The sequence below is a fragment of the Esox lucius genome, chromosome 17 (genome assembly GCF_011004845.1).
Source record: "Esox lucius isolate fEsoLuc1 chromosome 17, fEsoLuc1.pri, whole genome shotgun sequence".
Lineage (NCBI taxonomy): Eukaryota > Metazoa > Chordata > Actinopteri > Esociformes > Esocidae > Esox > Esox lucius.
Genome location: NC_047585.1, coordinates 31176088 through 31191407, shown reverse-complemented (window position 1 = coordinate 31191407; position 15320 = coordinate 31176088). Strand labels below are relative to the sequence as shown.

At 41.5% G+C, this 15320-nt stretch overlaps 1 protein-coding gene across 1 annotated transcript in view; it reads right to left on the bottom strand.

Annotated features, from left to right (window-relative positions):
* The window catches only part of sarnp (SAP domain containing ribonucleoprotein), a 32571-nt gene extending 17811 nt beyond the window's left edge, over positions 1-14760 (bottom strand). The window contains exons 1-9 of the mRNA XM_010881170.3: positions 14670-14760; positions 10747-10846; positions 9168-9208; positions 8982-9043; positions 8412-8463; positions 8146-8219; positions 7972-8009; positions 7856-7884; positions 6409-6477 (exon numbers count right to left, since the gene is read on the bottom strand). Of these exons, the coding sequence (XP_010879472.1) occupies positions 6409-6477; positions 7856-7884; positions 7972-8009; positions 8146-8219; positions 8412-8463; positions 8982-9043; positions 9168-9208; positions 10747-10846; positions 14670-14702 (498 nt within the window). The 5' untranslated portion in view covers positions 14703-14760. The remainder of the gene's footprint in view (positions 1-6408; positions 6478-7855; positions 7885-7971; positions 8010-8145; positions 8220-8411; positions 8464-8981; positions 9044-9167; positions 9209-10746; positions 10847-14669) is intronic.
* Positions 14761-15320: the final 560 nt, after the last annotated feature.

Below are 15320 nucleotides of genomic sequence, written 5' to 3'. Positions count from 1 at the left end.
TTGACACAGTCATCAGCCTCACTCACCATCCCCCAACACACTTTGCTGCAACAACACAAACTACTCAAGAAAAATGCACACTCCAGTAAGGCTATACCAAGTCTAATGCCAAAGCACACACTTAAAACTGCCACAAACCAGCTTGACCATTGCAAAACAGAGCCACACTGTGAGAGAATAAAAGATGGCACCCCCTAACCTGTGATGTTAGTCTCCGGTGTGAGGCAGCCTCTGACCCACTGACCCAAAACACACCCAAAGTGAGTAGGTCCACAAACAACACTTATCAGTGCCGGGAATGGAGCCAATTTCATGTACTGTGGAACAGCAAGGCAACAAAAGCCTGAGGCAATATTTGCTGCCAAGTCTTATAACACTAAAACCATGAAAGGTGTACTTGTTAGTCACCTTAAGCAATTTAACTTCAGTTGTACAGAACCCTGAAACATTAAGGAAACTAAAACGAATCAACTAGGGCATTGAACCACCCTGACGCTCAACTATGGTCTGTGTGATGGGACTCTGCAATGAACACTAAGAACCGAGACATAATTAGCTTAGAGGCATGTATTGTTCTTAACATCAACTGAGTAGTCTGAGCATTATCACACACACACACACACACACACACACACACACACACACACACACACACACACACACACACACACACACACACACACACACACACACACACACACACACACACACACACACACACACACACACACACACACACACACACACACACACACACACACACACACACACACACACACACACACACACACACACACACACACACACACACACACACACACACACACACACACACACACACACACACACACACACTTGGTGTTACCTAAGCCAATTAAAGAATACACTCTGTGGAAACATTCTGCCAGCACTGGAATGCCAGGTCATGACAAAAACACAAAATAAGCCATTATTTCTTCTTTTTATCATTTAAATTTCTCTTCAGCTACTCCTCTTTTACCTCCACTTTCTCACTTCCATTCTTACCACCAGCTGCCAGCAGCGCTGCCCCAATAATGCCTTCTTAATTAGTCATTTAAACAATTACGTTAGTCCATGCAGGCCTCCACAGACACTCCCAGGTCCACGGGCAGGTCACCAGTACTTGGGTCCTTGCCCCAGTCCCCAGGGGCCCCCTCATTAGAGCCGCTCCCCTCCTCTCCAGGTCGGGCCGGGCCAAGGTGGAGTAATGAGGCTTATGTCGTAACCAAGTCCGCAAGGAAATTAGATTTGGGTATGAAAAGGTAGAAGGGGCGAGGGACCACTGATAACTAAAGCACCACTGGCTCTACATGCATTGCTCACTGACTTGGCTTCTTTGAGCGATTGCATAATGCTGGAAAACATCATATTGTACAGTGGCATGCATGGGAAGGGGAAGGGGTAGTGGTGGGTTCATTCAGAAGCAGGGAATTTGTAGGATCTGTTTGGGAATCTCATTATCACCACCAGCCGTCAATACTAAATCACAGGCACATCAACAGAAGGATATAATTAGCCCTCTACTTTGCTTGAAAAGACAATACCAACTAAAAGTTGTTTCACAAATGTAAAAAGTTTGTGAATGCGTAGGATTTCAGGGCCACGACAGATCAACAAGAGTGCCTGTAGAAATGGTTTTAGATTATCCAATGAGAAAGGCCTACCAACATTACATCATTATGAAGGTAAACTGGGAAGAAAGATACATGACTAAGGGAAATAATTAGAGGGAAGGAGAGAAAGGACGGGAGAAAATGGACAGAGCAGGAAAAAAGACGATATATTCCGTGTTGTTGTAAGCACCAGAAGGTTTTGCTCACAGCATGGCCAAGTGAAACCCAATGACCCATCCAGAGGGTAGGTTCTTAGGGTTAGTAACCCATGGATGTTCCCCCCCCCCCAAACCTTGTAAATCCCATCTCACACGCTCAGGGTTTTCTACGAAAAGGTACACGCTTAAAAAAAGAAAAAAAAGAAACACCTCAAATACATATGCATTCTTCATCCGTGGAAGGACTTCATCTACACTTATACATAGGAAAGATCTGTCTGGAGTTAGTCATTGGAGTTTTTATTCTCATCCATCCATTAAAAATAAATGCCCTCCTTTTCAAATTGAACATAAACTTCAAATGGGATCCTTGACCAAGCTCTACCACGACCATCTTTTTAAAAAGGCTGCATTATAAACATGGAGGAAAAGCAGGGGCATAAATGTGGACCACGAGAGAATCTGGGCGTGGGGGCGAGTGGTTTAGGGTTGTGGGGGTGTTCTAACAATAGGAGAACACAGTTAATACCCCGGGCCACTCGAACCGACACTATTGGGAAGAGTGAGGCTGTGCAGGCCTCTTTGTGTAGAAGGAGCTCTTGATTTAGTTACACAGCTGAAACAAGAGCCTTTCACTTGCAAACAATGGATGGCTTTTCTGAGGGCTAGTGCTGGAAAACTGAGGAGCAAATTTTGTGTGCGTGTGTGTGTTTGTGTGTCTAACCATGTCCAACCCCTCCCCTGCCCAAATAAAAACAGTGTTAAAAGAAAGAGAAATCATCTACTGCTGAAGTACTTTACGAGATCTTTCTTTAAACAGAGGGAAGCCTAAGTGCGCAAGGCTCCATGGGAATCTTAGCACGTTAGGGGGGGCCTTTCTCCCCCTCTGGCTCTCCCCCCCCTGTACTCCTGGTCCAATGCAATTGTTTATTTTCACCTATTGAGGTTGCTCCATTCACTGGCTTTCACATTTAACCAGCTCAATTGGAGTGAGACCGGACTTATTCGTAGGAAAGGAATGCAGGGATACAACAGCGGTAATTACGTTATTTTTAAAAACTTTCAACGTCAGGGAACATTGTCAATCACATCATCTAATTCTGCAGAGGAAAACGGACAGGACTCATCTTCGATGACCACATCGCCCTGACATTACAGGAAGGTGTTTCAATAAAGGCACGTTAATAACCAGGGTAGAACAATGAATGGATTTATGAACAACCACACACCCGGTTGTCACGACAGATGTCAGTGAAGATGAGAAAAAATTTAAAATATATATTAAACAAAAAAACACCCACCCACACAGGGAAAGTAAAAGTCAGGGCGAGTTTCAAATTCATTCAAGTTTGAAATCAGCTAACAAAGCTTGAATCAACCCAGCGTGTGCTCCAAAACGATACAAGAGCCCAAAACTCGGAATATACAAACTGATTAAATTCTGAACTGATGTACAGGCTTGAGGACACACTGGATCTCCGGAGTTTTGAATACTGCCTGCCTTGCTAACAGCCTCATTTCTGAAGGATGAATGCATTTTGCTGCCCCTAGAGCCAACTCCTATGTGCTGCTGCTGTAGCCTTCTCAACCAGGCCTGGCCTAGCTGCCCCAGCACAATAGCCCTGATGAGCAAGCTCTTCTCCCCAGGGTTCATTCTCCACTCAAGGGATTGTTGGCCGACCACTTCTCCCCTTCTCTGTAACAATTATCATGGCTGCCAGGGCCTTTTTCCATCCTGTCAATAGCAATTATCCCTGACCAGCAAGAGCCCCTCATAGACAATCCACAAGACGTGGGTTCGAGCAGGGGCAAGGGGGTATTGACCAAAATCTGATGTATGCCCCTCCCCTCACAGCGCAGGCCTCTTAGCTGGGGGGACGACGACACTAAACACTAAACACAATGGGAGGATTCGGAGGGGTGAGGTAAGGGTTAAGTCAGGTTCATTGATTACCTCCCGTCAAGGTCAAAACAGATGATTCGCAAATTGACAGATTGACTGCCCAATGGAGACGCAATTTTCAACAGCAAGCTACACATGACTGCATATTAATAAGGACAGCCAAGGCTTCACCTCAACAAAATGTAAGGGGATGAGGGGCCATACTCCATTTTCTACTGACACACAAGTAGAAAACGGGCGAGAGACCGACAAGAGATCCTAGTTGGAAACGCACCTGACAGGCCAGAACTCCAACGCAAGAAGACTGGGAGAGCAGTTTAAAAGTAGAGGCAGCACATTTGTTCAGCAGCTACTTTACTCATACACCCCTTTGGATGGAGAGAACACATGCCAAGGACGGGGCAAAAGGGCAGGAGAACGGGAGTGAGAGAAGTGAACGTCTGCTGACATTACACAACATGCATTGTTGCCCACCTCCCCAGGAGCTTGGTGCCGGGCACTTCCGCCTGCACACAAAGGCCTCCAGTGAAAAGGCCCTGCCGCGATAATTGAATCTGCTCCTCACTCACTGCACACTCGTAACGCCATTTATACCCCCTCCCCCAAACCAGGAGCTATTATATCTGCCCCCCGTGGGCAGCCATTTCCGTTGTGTAAAAAAAAAATTAAGTGAAAAGAGAGAGGGAGGGGAGAGGGAAAGGTGAGGGTTGCGGTGCTGAACTCAATACGTGTGTGTGTGTGTGTGTGTGTGTGTGCGCGCGCGCGCACGCACCATTCTTGAATTACAGCAGATTAAACGGAGCACAAACAAGAACATTAACTGCTTGCAGGCCAACATCACCAAAAAGAATAGTTTGGGAATATTCATTTTAAACGGCAAGGTACAAATTGAAGAGGTTGTGATAAACACAACGGTCACGTCTAGGGTTCTCAAGTGCCGACATCGGTTTATTTTCATAATGATAAGGTACCGTCCTTTTTGAGCATCCACAGGAAAAGCGCAGATTGGTAAACCATGTCGTGGACTGTTACTATTACCCATTTGTTTACATTTTGTTACATGTTACCTCACTGGCCGGCTAAATAGCAACCAACTTAGTAACTTCACCAATTCCTCCAGAATTACTGGTGTCCTTGAAAAACATTTGCATAAAAAGGGCTGTGAAAACATCCCATTGATCTCACACTCCTGAGTGAAATAAAAGTTTTAATTGAGGTAGATTTGATAAAGAAAATGTTAATCAAGATTGAGTGGTCATTCATGAATACCGGTTTCACTGGGGTATAAATGAGGTGACACACATGCCCAACGCCCTTAGTCATCCATCAACATGGGGAAGGTCAGAGAACACAAATTAAATGACAAAAGGTTGTTGACCTTCATAAATTAGGCAACCGCTAGAAAAGTAAATAGCTACATGTGAAAATAATAACCACTACTTGGGCAGCATGTTCAAGAAACTATTTAGGAGACAATTATCATTAAAACAATTTCATTTAACATGGACATTTTCAATTCACACTATGAATGAAAAACTCTCCCTGTGCTGTAAAGTGAAACATAGGCAAATCCAGCGCTTTGGGCAGACCCTTGACATGGAAGGAGTATAAAAACTCACTGGAAATGTTGTTTACCTGGAAACTTACATGGCGCTCTCTGTCAACCAAGTGCTGTCACTGGTGATAGAACTGTTTCAGTCCAGTCGGAGATGCTATCAGTTGCTTCAGAACGACAAAGACTTTTTATTGGTTTTATTTACTGAAGTATTCATACATTTTACCACTTGTCTCCAAACTTGCTTGACCAACCTGCTTACCAGTCCATGCATCCATCACGACAAACACACCAAGCAGTTATATCCACACTGCTTGCTCAACCAGGATGCTTGGAAACATTGAAAGATTTGCTGGCAGGCACACAGCACTATCCTGGAAGCCCATTGGATCTTTACTTCTACTGTTTAACTGGCAGTGACACACCCTGGCATTGAACCGAGGGTGTAAGGTTTCCTCTGCACTATGGCTTAGAGCTTCAGACCAACACCCTACATTATTATAAATGTATCCAGTGTTACATGACTGTTTCTAAGGCACAACGTGCTTCCAAATTACCTAGAATTCATTCGCGAAACACGGCCATTTCAAAACAATGAATGTCATTGAAAAAAATACTTTCCAGTGCTATTAAATATACCGTGGTGCTCGTAATGAAGTTAGAAGCACCACTGCAACTAATGAAACGTAATTTAGAGCCCTGGTTGTGTTGTAAGTGAAGAGGTGAGGCGAACTGATGACTGGATTATCTGTAAAAGAAGGCTTGTAGAAAAGGCCATCCTTATAAAAAGCGTATATACGACGACGATTTCCTCAGTGGCATGGTTGTCAACAGGTTCAGTCCTCCCTTGTACTTTACTGATGTGTTATGGGCAATGCTAAGAAAAACGTGCAATATATCTGTTCTGAAATTGCCACTAATCTTTTCATAATTTTGTAATTTACTGATGGTATGTTACTGTTTGAGAATGTTTTTGAGGTAAGGGGGTACTTGCTAAAGTATTAAACTAAATTCAATGCATAACATTCTTGAGTAATTGCATTTTGCTATTTTAGCCTCTTCCCTGACTAACCCTAACACAGCGAACTGCACTCAAATCAAAAGCAAAAAACTGAAAACAGCAAACGTTTAGTTCCCAGTATTCATGAGTCTGCTTACCGTTTTGGCAACAGGGGAGACATTCATGCCAAAGCGCTCGGCCCGCTTCTTCAAAACCTCAACGCTGACCTGATGTCACAGAGGGAGGAGATGCATTAGTTTGTTCGGAAAACCCCGAAGAGCAATCAGGTAATTCAAAAACACCAATTCATAATGTTCCGTCTCAACTCCTCACTGACCCCATGGTGCCCGAAGGCCCGATTGATTCTGTGACGGCCCTCGGATTCGGACGAACCCAACAGCTGCACCGTTAAAAGAATCTCGGGCCGGCTGAGGCACCGCCTGTTATGGCAACCGCGCTGCCATTAACCGCACAGTTCAAAAGAGGGTAGCGGGGATGGCCCAATACGTCACAGGAGGTGAGCGCTCTGCCCTCAGAAGGCCGTTAAGGACGCCAGTCACCCCAGCCAAAGACTGTTCACTGACCCTTTAACCATCTGGCAAGCAGTATTGGAGCATTGGGTCTTGGACCATTGCATCAGACGGCTGAACGCCTATACCAAGCAGTCTCCCTGAACCCCTGAATGTCTGTTTGCATCTGCACTTGACAATATTTTCACTGACATTCAAGCCTTAAAAGCAGACACACAAATGGCATCAAGTGTGTATACAAAAGCAACAAAGCTTGTTAGACTGACTGCAACCAACTGATTTAGCCTAGTTTTAGAGCTCGCTCGTTAGGAAATGCCAGAGCAGTGACATGCCCAAACAAGATTTGTTTTGAAGGACTGTTTTAATATTGGTGTCTCCTGGCATGGCAAGTCCACCCCCACCTGTCAAAACCATGAAACCAACAACCAACTTTAACCCCAATCACGGCAACAGCAGCAAATCAAGTAGCTACTGGTCGAGGTTCAGGTTGAAGACAAGGCAAGTGAAGTGAACACAACCCAGTGCAAATTAAAGGGGAGAGGGTGGGGGATGTGAAAGAATGGCAGCAAGCTAGATAGATAACCCTTATGACAAAACTCTTAAATAATTTTTTTTATTGGTATTAGAATTTTAATTCTGCAACATCCGTCTCAGTCATGGTTGATATTATACTGAATGTAGGAATGTTCAAAAATCCCTACCAAAAGGATTCCCAACAGAATTACCTTGGGGGGGAAAAGCTCACTGCCATTGCCCGTGCAATGTGAGACACTAACAGGTATTCAAAAGAGGATTTTTCAATTATTTGGACTTCTACATTTGACAATTACAAAATAATACATTTTGTCTGAAAAGGAAATGAGTATTTAAATAATTTTTTACATATTTAAGTGGGTGAATCATTTCAGACCTCACTGTATCAGTCATATTGGTTGCACACCATTTGCTTCTGAACTAGTTCTTAGGACTGTAAGCCAGTGCTAAACTAAGAGAGAAAACACTGCAACATTGAAATAGCTGCCTAATACAAATGTGTTAATTATATTAAAGCATAAAGAAATACATTGATACTCACAGCCGGTTTACTACTGGCTACCGCAGCACCTAACAGACAGAAAACACAAATTACAACATCTATCTTCTGAAATGCTGGAGGATGTTTAAAAATTATAAGCTTCAAATTCAACTTGCCTGGTGTGGAAGACTGCGTGGGAGCTGGTAAACCAAACCTAACAAACATACATACATGTAATATTAACACAGCATATATGCAAGAGATACATGACGAGTTCCATCCAACAGATTCATAACAGGAGTTTTATTGAGTCAACAGCTGATCCATTGTCATTCAGTCTCAGGTCTCACCTGGCAGCGCGGGCCTCCTTCTTACTATCAGCAGTAGCAGGCAGGTTGAAACGTTCCGCCCTCTTCTGCAGCCTCTGTGATGTACATGATTAGGTGACAACGTAAATATTTAAGTACACTTCAAAAATGTAGAGCCATTTAAAACATAATTCCTGTCAAGGTTTCTAACACAGTAAGGAGTAATAGACCTGATTAGTGTTACTCGGAAATACAAAAAATGTCCATGTAATTAGTAATTCTATGTGTAATGAGCATGAGTAGAGCACCTCATCCGCAGCTGTCGGGGCAGTGATTTTAACAAGTTTCTTCTCAGCTTCCCTTAAGCAAAACAAAATGAGAAGTTGAATAAACATCCTCCATCGGAAAACCTGTAAACCCAGCCTGCCCTCTACTGGCAAACATCATCCATTGGAAAACCTGTAAACCCAGCCTGCCCTCCATTGGTAAACATTATCCATTGGAAAACCTGTAAACCCAGCCTGCCCTCTATTGTTAAACATTATCTACTGGAAAACCTGTAAACCCAGCCTGCCCTCTATTGGTAAACATTATCCATTGGAAAACCTGTAAACCCAGCCAGCCCTCTATTGGTAAACATTATCCATTGGAAAACCTGCAAACCCAGCCTGCCCTCTACTGGTAAACATTATCCATTGGATGACCAGGGGAATAATCACCCATCTTGTACATCAGAACATGATCATGAAGGAGATGCAGACAGGGAAAAAGGACGACATGCAAATATTAAGCATTCTCTAAAAATAAATTCAATTAGGAAAAGTCTTGTTAAAGAAAACAAAATGAGAAAGGTGAGAGTTACAAATAAGAGTACTGACTTTTCAGGCACAGCTACCACTTCTGCGGGGGTTTCAATGATTTCCTCCTCTTTAGGATCATCCTGGAAACGCAAACACAGCACACAAGACAAACCCATCATTTTCTGAAAGATTTTATTAAAAGGACATTTGAAAAAAAGCTTAAAATATCAATTACATTTTTCTTTGAAACATTTACACGCTTACCTCTAATTCTCCCAAAACCTCCTCTTCATTCACCTCATCTTCTGGAATACAAAACCAAATACATTTCCCTCAATCACATTGTCAAAGTAACAAGTTGGATATAAAAACAATACTGCTTATTATAGCACAGACAAGAATATACACTCCACCTGTCAGGAGTAAAAGGAGTACAAACAGTGTTGTGAAAAAGTATTTCCACCCTGCCTGCATTTCTGTGTTGTGGGACATTAGTTCAAATCTTCATGGTGGTTGGTATTATATAGTCTGACAGAAAGAAATTACAAAGTTACATAACGTTTTGGAAAGAGAGGTAGACCGTTGGGCAAGTTGGTTATTGAACAAAGATTTGACCTAAACATGCCAATACATGCTGCAAAAGATTTACTAGACTGAACTGAAGTAACCTACCATTCACAATATAGGGCTTTTGCATTGAAGTCCTTTACCACGCACTATGCCAAAGCACGTTTAGCAGTAAGTGTATATATATTTTTCATATAGATATACATATAAATATTTACTATTTAGCCATGGGAGGCATAGGTCCACAAATGGTAAATATACAAATCCCAATTGGCAGGAAATACCATTTGCAGAGCAGTGACTCTACATCACACTTTCCTTAATCTGATCCTCTCCAGACATAATCAGGAATTGGATTCTTTAACACCTGCTTCCTGCCATCAAGATCAGACCAATTTTCAAAATTTTCAGAAAATAATTGGAGGATAATTTTAACACGGACACCACAGATTGTGCTTTAGGTGTCTCTATGTACTAATCAACAAGGAAAGTTATGCCACAACCTTTTGATTAGCCAATAAGGCAAAGAAGTCTGCAACCTGTCACGACCATAGAATCAATTTTTAGTAACTGCATAAAAAAATTAAAATAAATCATGGACATCACATTGCATTTGACACTATAACAACATGCGACTGTATACTTCAGGCAATTCAATATTAAATACTTTTAAATCACTTAAAACTACATATAATCCCTAATGGCTAGAAGAGCCAGGAGAAAATAGCTGTTCTGGTTGATACAGTATAGGAGAAATTACAAGCAATAGACAACTCAACAGCATCAGATAGTGTGAAAATAAGTTTCGAAGTGTTGAGGATCAAAGACCTTTCCAACAAAGCACAACACTAAGTCATGCGCTCAAAAGCTGCCATAACATTTCACTAACTGACCTCTTGACGTTTATCTGCTCTGTGATTGGAGGATAAAGATATCAAAGCCGTAAGAGTGGAGTAGCTTGTTCTTACTTGGTGGGTATACAGTATTGTATGCTTAATTTAAAAATATACATTTGAACACACTGTCTAATCTTGTGAATTCACCCCCATTCAATGCTTGGATCCCGAATAAACAGCATGTTGTTGAAATTAGCGGCCGTGTCAGTTCCAGGTTACATAACCATGGGAACAGAGGTGAAGCCCATTTAAGCCTTATTAACAGGGCAGAGGAACATTATGCACCAATTCATACAAGGAAAAACACTGTCTTGTATGATACTCTTTTCTTCCACTGAATGTAAAAGTGTAAGTGTGCAAAAAAAGACCCCACACCCTACCATGCTCCTCAAGGTACGCCTGCAACCGGCCAATAAGGTCAGCTTTGTTTCCTTTCACATCCAATCCCCTCACAGCACACTCTTGCTTCAGCTCAGCCAACTGAGGGAAAAGTAAACAGATAAAGACTATCAGAGAACACAGTATGAATATAATACAAAAGTCGTCTCACAGACTCAAAGGGTATAAAACATTAAACAGGGCAACACCAGCATAATAGACGTGACATTCACACAAAAGGTTTAATTTCTGCCAGGCAATTTCTTTATCAACAATAACTTAAATGTTCATGAATATATTTGAACCCTACGGAGGTTTTGGCCAACTCAATGCAATTTGGCAAAAGTACTCTACAAACGGACCCTTTTTACTCATATATGCAGTTACATATTTGTCTGTGGGACTTAACTTTAGACACAGGGTGTTACAAAAATGAACAATTACCACTTAAATAGCTCAAACATGTTTAAATGCATCGTGCTCATACACTTTTCTTTTTTACAAGGAGCATTGGTGCCGCTAAACTGAAAAGGCAAACGTAAAACCCATAACAGACAGGGCTTTCAGTACGTATATTTAGTACAATAAATATTACATCGTATTAAAAATGAAAAATGTAACATTACCTGCCTTTTCAATAGGTAGGTCAAATTAAAGAAGCTTAAATAAAAAAGCTTAGGAAAAAGCTGGAAAGGGGACAGTCCTTTCGGGTTACTAAGTTTAAACTCGGTCACAGGCTTGTATAGTACAAATGCTAATTTAAACATTAATAAAGCTTGCAATAGTGTTGGAAAACTTGAAGTTCACTTTCCTTAAAGTACATTTAGATTGCATTTGCTGCACACACCCGGAGTTGGGTGGCATTTGTAATTGAATAATCATTTAAAAGGTGGTGAGCAAATTTGTGGTGAGTCACCTTTACCCAAAAGACATTATCAGTCAATATATTTCAGGAAATAGCAGAACAGTAGAGAAACATTTTGAAATAAGGCGTGCATCGATTGGTTATGACAAACATAAATAATTTCCCCCAATGGTTTGTCAATAAAACCAAGAGAGTGACATTCAGGACAGAGGAGGTCCAGGGACACTTTGTTCCAGATGGAATTGCATTAAAAGAATATAGCGTATTCCCTGAGAGAAATAGGAATATTATCAAGATGAAAGAAATCCTCATAGACAGTAGACCTACAGTAAAACCTGGACACACCAGTGAAATATTAAACCAATTCTTCAAAAATAAATATGTATTCCTGTATAAAATATCCTTGTTGTTCCAATTAATTAACGATGTGGGAAAAGGTTCCATTTATATACCAAGGTAACAACCCTTTTCTATGGAAAACATAATTTCATGGGTATCTTATCAATGTTATACAAAGCAAGTCAAAGTAGAAACCACCAAGACAGGAAGAAATAAAATTAGGGATCCAACCAGGGCCAGAGTGGGACTCATTTTCAGCCTGGGAGTTGCATGGTGCCTCAGCCCAATTGGGGTGGTGACGTAATAATGAAAACTACACACTTCTTTGGGGAACTTCACAACTAAGTTATACCACACAAATACAGATAGCTAACACTGAAGCGCTTTTGAATAAAATGTCATAACAAAAAAAGCTGTGCCTTATGTATAAGACACTGTTTTATTGTAAACTGAACAGTGCTTGACTTGGAATTAAATAAATGCAAGTTGTCACAGCCCTTAATGTCAGTTCACAATCACAATAACTGGTAGCAGCATATACATGTAGCCCATGTAAATCTAAACACACTGCACAAAAAATAAAAATACTCAAATGAAGGGAACACAATCATCACAGTAGAACACCAAGTAAATTAAACATCAGGGATATCAATCAATCTGTCCAGTTAGGAATCATAAGTGATTGTGAATCACTTGTTTGGGGGCAAATGAAAGTGACAACAGGTGCACTGGAGAGGTGGTGGCCACAGACAACTGCTCTCCGTATCCTTCCTGACTGATTCATCTCTAGTTTTGCATTTTGCTCATGTCCTTGTCACTACTGGTAGCATGAGGCTGTACCTGCAGCCCATTCAGGTTGCACAGTTAGTCGAACTCCTCCAAGATGGCACAATCATACGTGCCGTCGCGAGAAGGTTCGCTGTGTCTCAGTACAGTCTCAAGAGCATGGAGGAGATACCAGGAGACAGGCCGTTACACGAGGAGAGCTGGACAGGGCCGTAGAAAGGCATTAATCCAGCAGCAGGACCGGTATCTGCTCCTTTGTGCAAGAGGAACAGGAGGAGAACTGCCAGAGCCCTACAAAATGACCTCCAGCGGGCTACCAAACTGTCAGAAACAGACTCCATGAGGGTGGCATGAGGGCCCAACGTTTTCTAGTGGGACCTGTGCTCACAGCCCTGTTAGGCACCGGGATGAACTGCTCAGACCCATCGTCAGAACTTATGCTGGTGCAGTGGGCCCTGGGTTCCTCCTGGTGAAGGACAATGCCCGGCCTCATGTGGCCAGAGTGTATAGGCAGTTCCTGGATGATGAAGGCATTGATGCCATTGACTGGCCCTCACGTTCCCCGAGTCCAATTGAGAACCTCTGGGACGTTATGTATAGGTGTATCCGACATTGCCAAGTAACACCACAGACTGTCCAGGAGCTCACTGATGCCCTGATCCAGGTCTGGGAGGAGATCCCACAGCACAACATCCACTGTCTCATACACACTGAGTCACATTGAGTAGCTGTGATGAAAATCACATAAGTTGGAACAGGCTGTGATTTCAATTGGTTACTTCGGTTTTCAGTGCGAGTTTGAATCCGGCCCTCAATCAGCTGGTGATTTTGGTTCCCATTGACCGTTGTTAAATCCTTTTGTTCTCAACTAATTACAAAATGTACAGTCAGGATTTTGATCTTTAATATATCTTGTTCATCGAGGACCGATGTGTGATTTGAGTGTCCCTAAATCTTTTTGAGCAGTGTATTTAACGTTGTCTAGTCAAAGACCTATCTATTGTTTAACTAACGTAACACCCCGGCAAGCTTCGCAAGGCTACAGAAATATTACTTTGTAACTACAACTTGCTGACGTTGTATCCTTACACTTACCGGCATTGGCTCATCAATAAGCTGGCAAAAATGTCTTATGGACAATAGATAGATAAAACCAGTTGAAGGCAGAAAGCAATGTACACACTTTCTTTTTATCAACAATTGAGCATTTCCTTTAGCCAAGCCCAAAAGGTTGCAATATGCTGTTTTCTGGGTGACAGGTTTAGGGATCGTCAAGAAGAACATACATAATACTGTCTTTTGTACAGTATTATTATCTGTAATAATGTATGCTTAGCCAATTTGTTTTGAACAAAGTATAACCTTAAAATTATGCGAAAACATGGAAGTTGGCATAACATAAAAAACATTTCTAAACAATAAGTGATGCAGATTGCATTTTTAAGACGGTCCCTTAGTCACAATCACGTAATGGTCTCCGATTGAAAATAACGAATGATTTTTGAAAACGGAAAAAAAGGAGCAGCCAAAGGGTGTACCCAACCAAAGGGTGTAAACTTCTCCTGACTTTATCTATATCAATGTCGTCTTCGTAAAACGTTGCGTGAGACAGCTGTATTGACGAGTATACTCCGAATAATGACCATCGCCAAATTTACCGCGGTTCGTTATTTTCATGTTTTACATACTAACATTTTGTTGGTGTACTAAAACATAACAGTTGTTTTCTACCTAACCATCTTCCATTTACAGTCAAACCCCTCATAGTACTGAGCAACATTAGCTACTGTACCCCCGTCCAACTTAACTAGCGTGTTGTGGACCTTACGTTACACATACCTTCAATCAGTTATAGCTACACTTTTCACGAGGCCAAACTATAAATATTTTCATTATGTAGTTAATATGATTCTTTTTAAAACAGTAATTTCTCACCTTCAATTTCTGGAGTTCAACAACCTCAGCCATCTTGTTTGTATCGGGTAAGAGTGGAAGAGAATCGTCGAATGGTAATACGTTTTATTTAAAGGCGTAATAAAACCTCAGATGATTGGCTGTGCACACATTGGTCGCTTTCATGTGAGATCTTAAACATTTTGAAAAGGTTCGGTAGTGCTGCCATCTGCCGAAACTTATAAGATTGCCACTGTTTTGATATTCATCCCGAAGAAAATAAAGGAGAACTGGATGTGCTTGCCCCCGTTCTACTCTTGCCACTTTCATATAGCCTGAAAGTAATCAATGAGCCAAGGCAACGTGCAAACAAACATCATATGATTTTGTAATGTGTAAATTATTTTGTATTTTAAGAAACAAAAAGTGATGTATAAGAAGAATAGTGGATTTGTTAAATTACATTTCTTCAATTTCAGCAATTTTTTGTATCCTCACATTTTCATGATGTCCAATTTGTTATCATGGCCTTACCGCATAACAACCACTCCACAGCAGGAATGGAAACACTCGAACGGTTGTAAACATTTCCCCTAATAAATAAAAGCTCAGCTGTTAATGCACCTGACTAATTTAAATTCATTAATAATAACAGACCATAATATCCCAAATCTAAGATGGGAGGACAACATC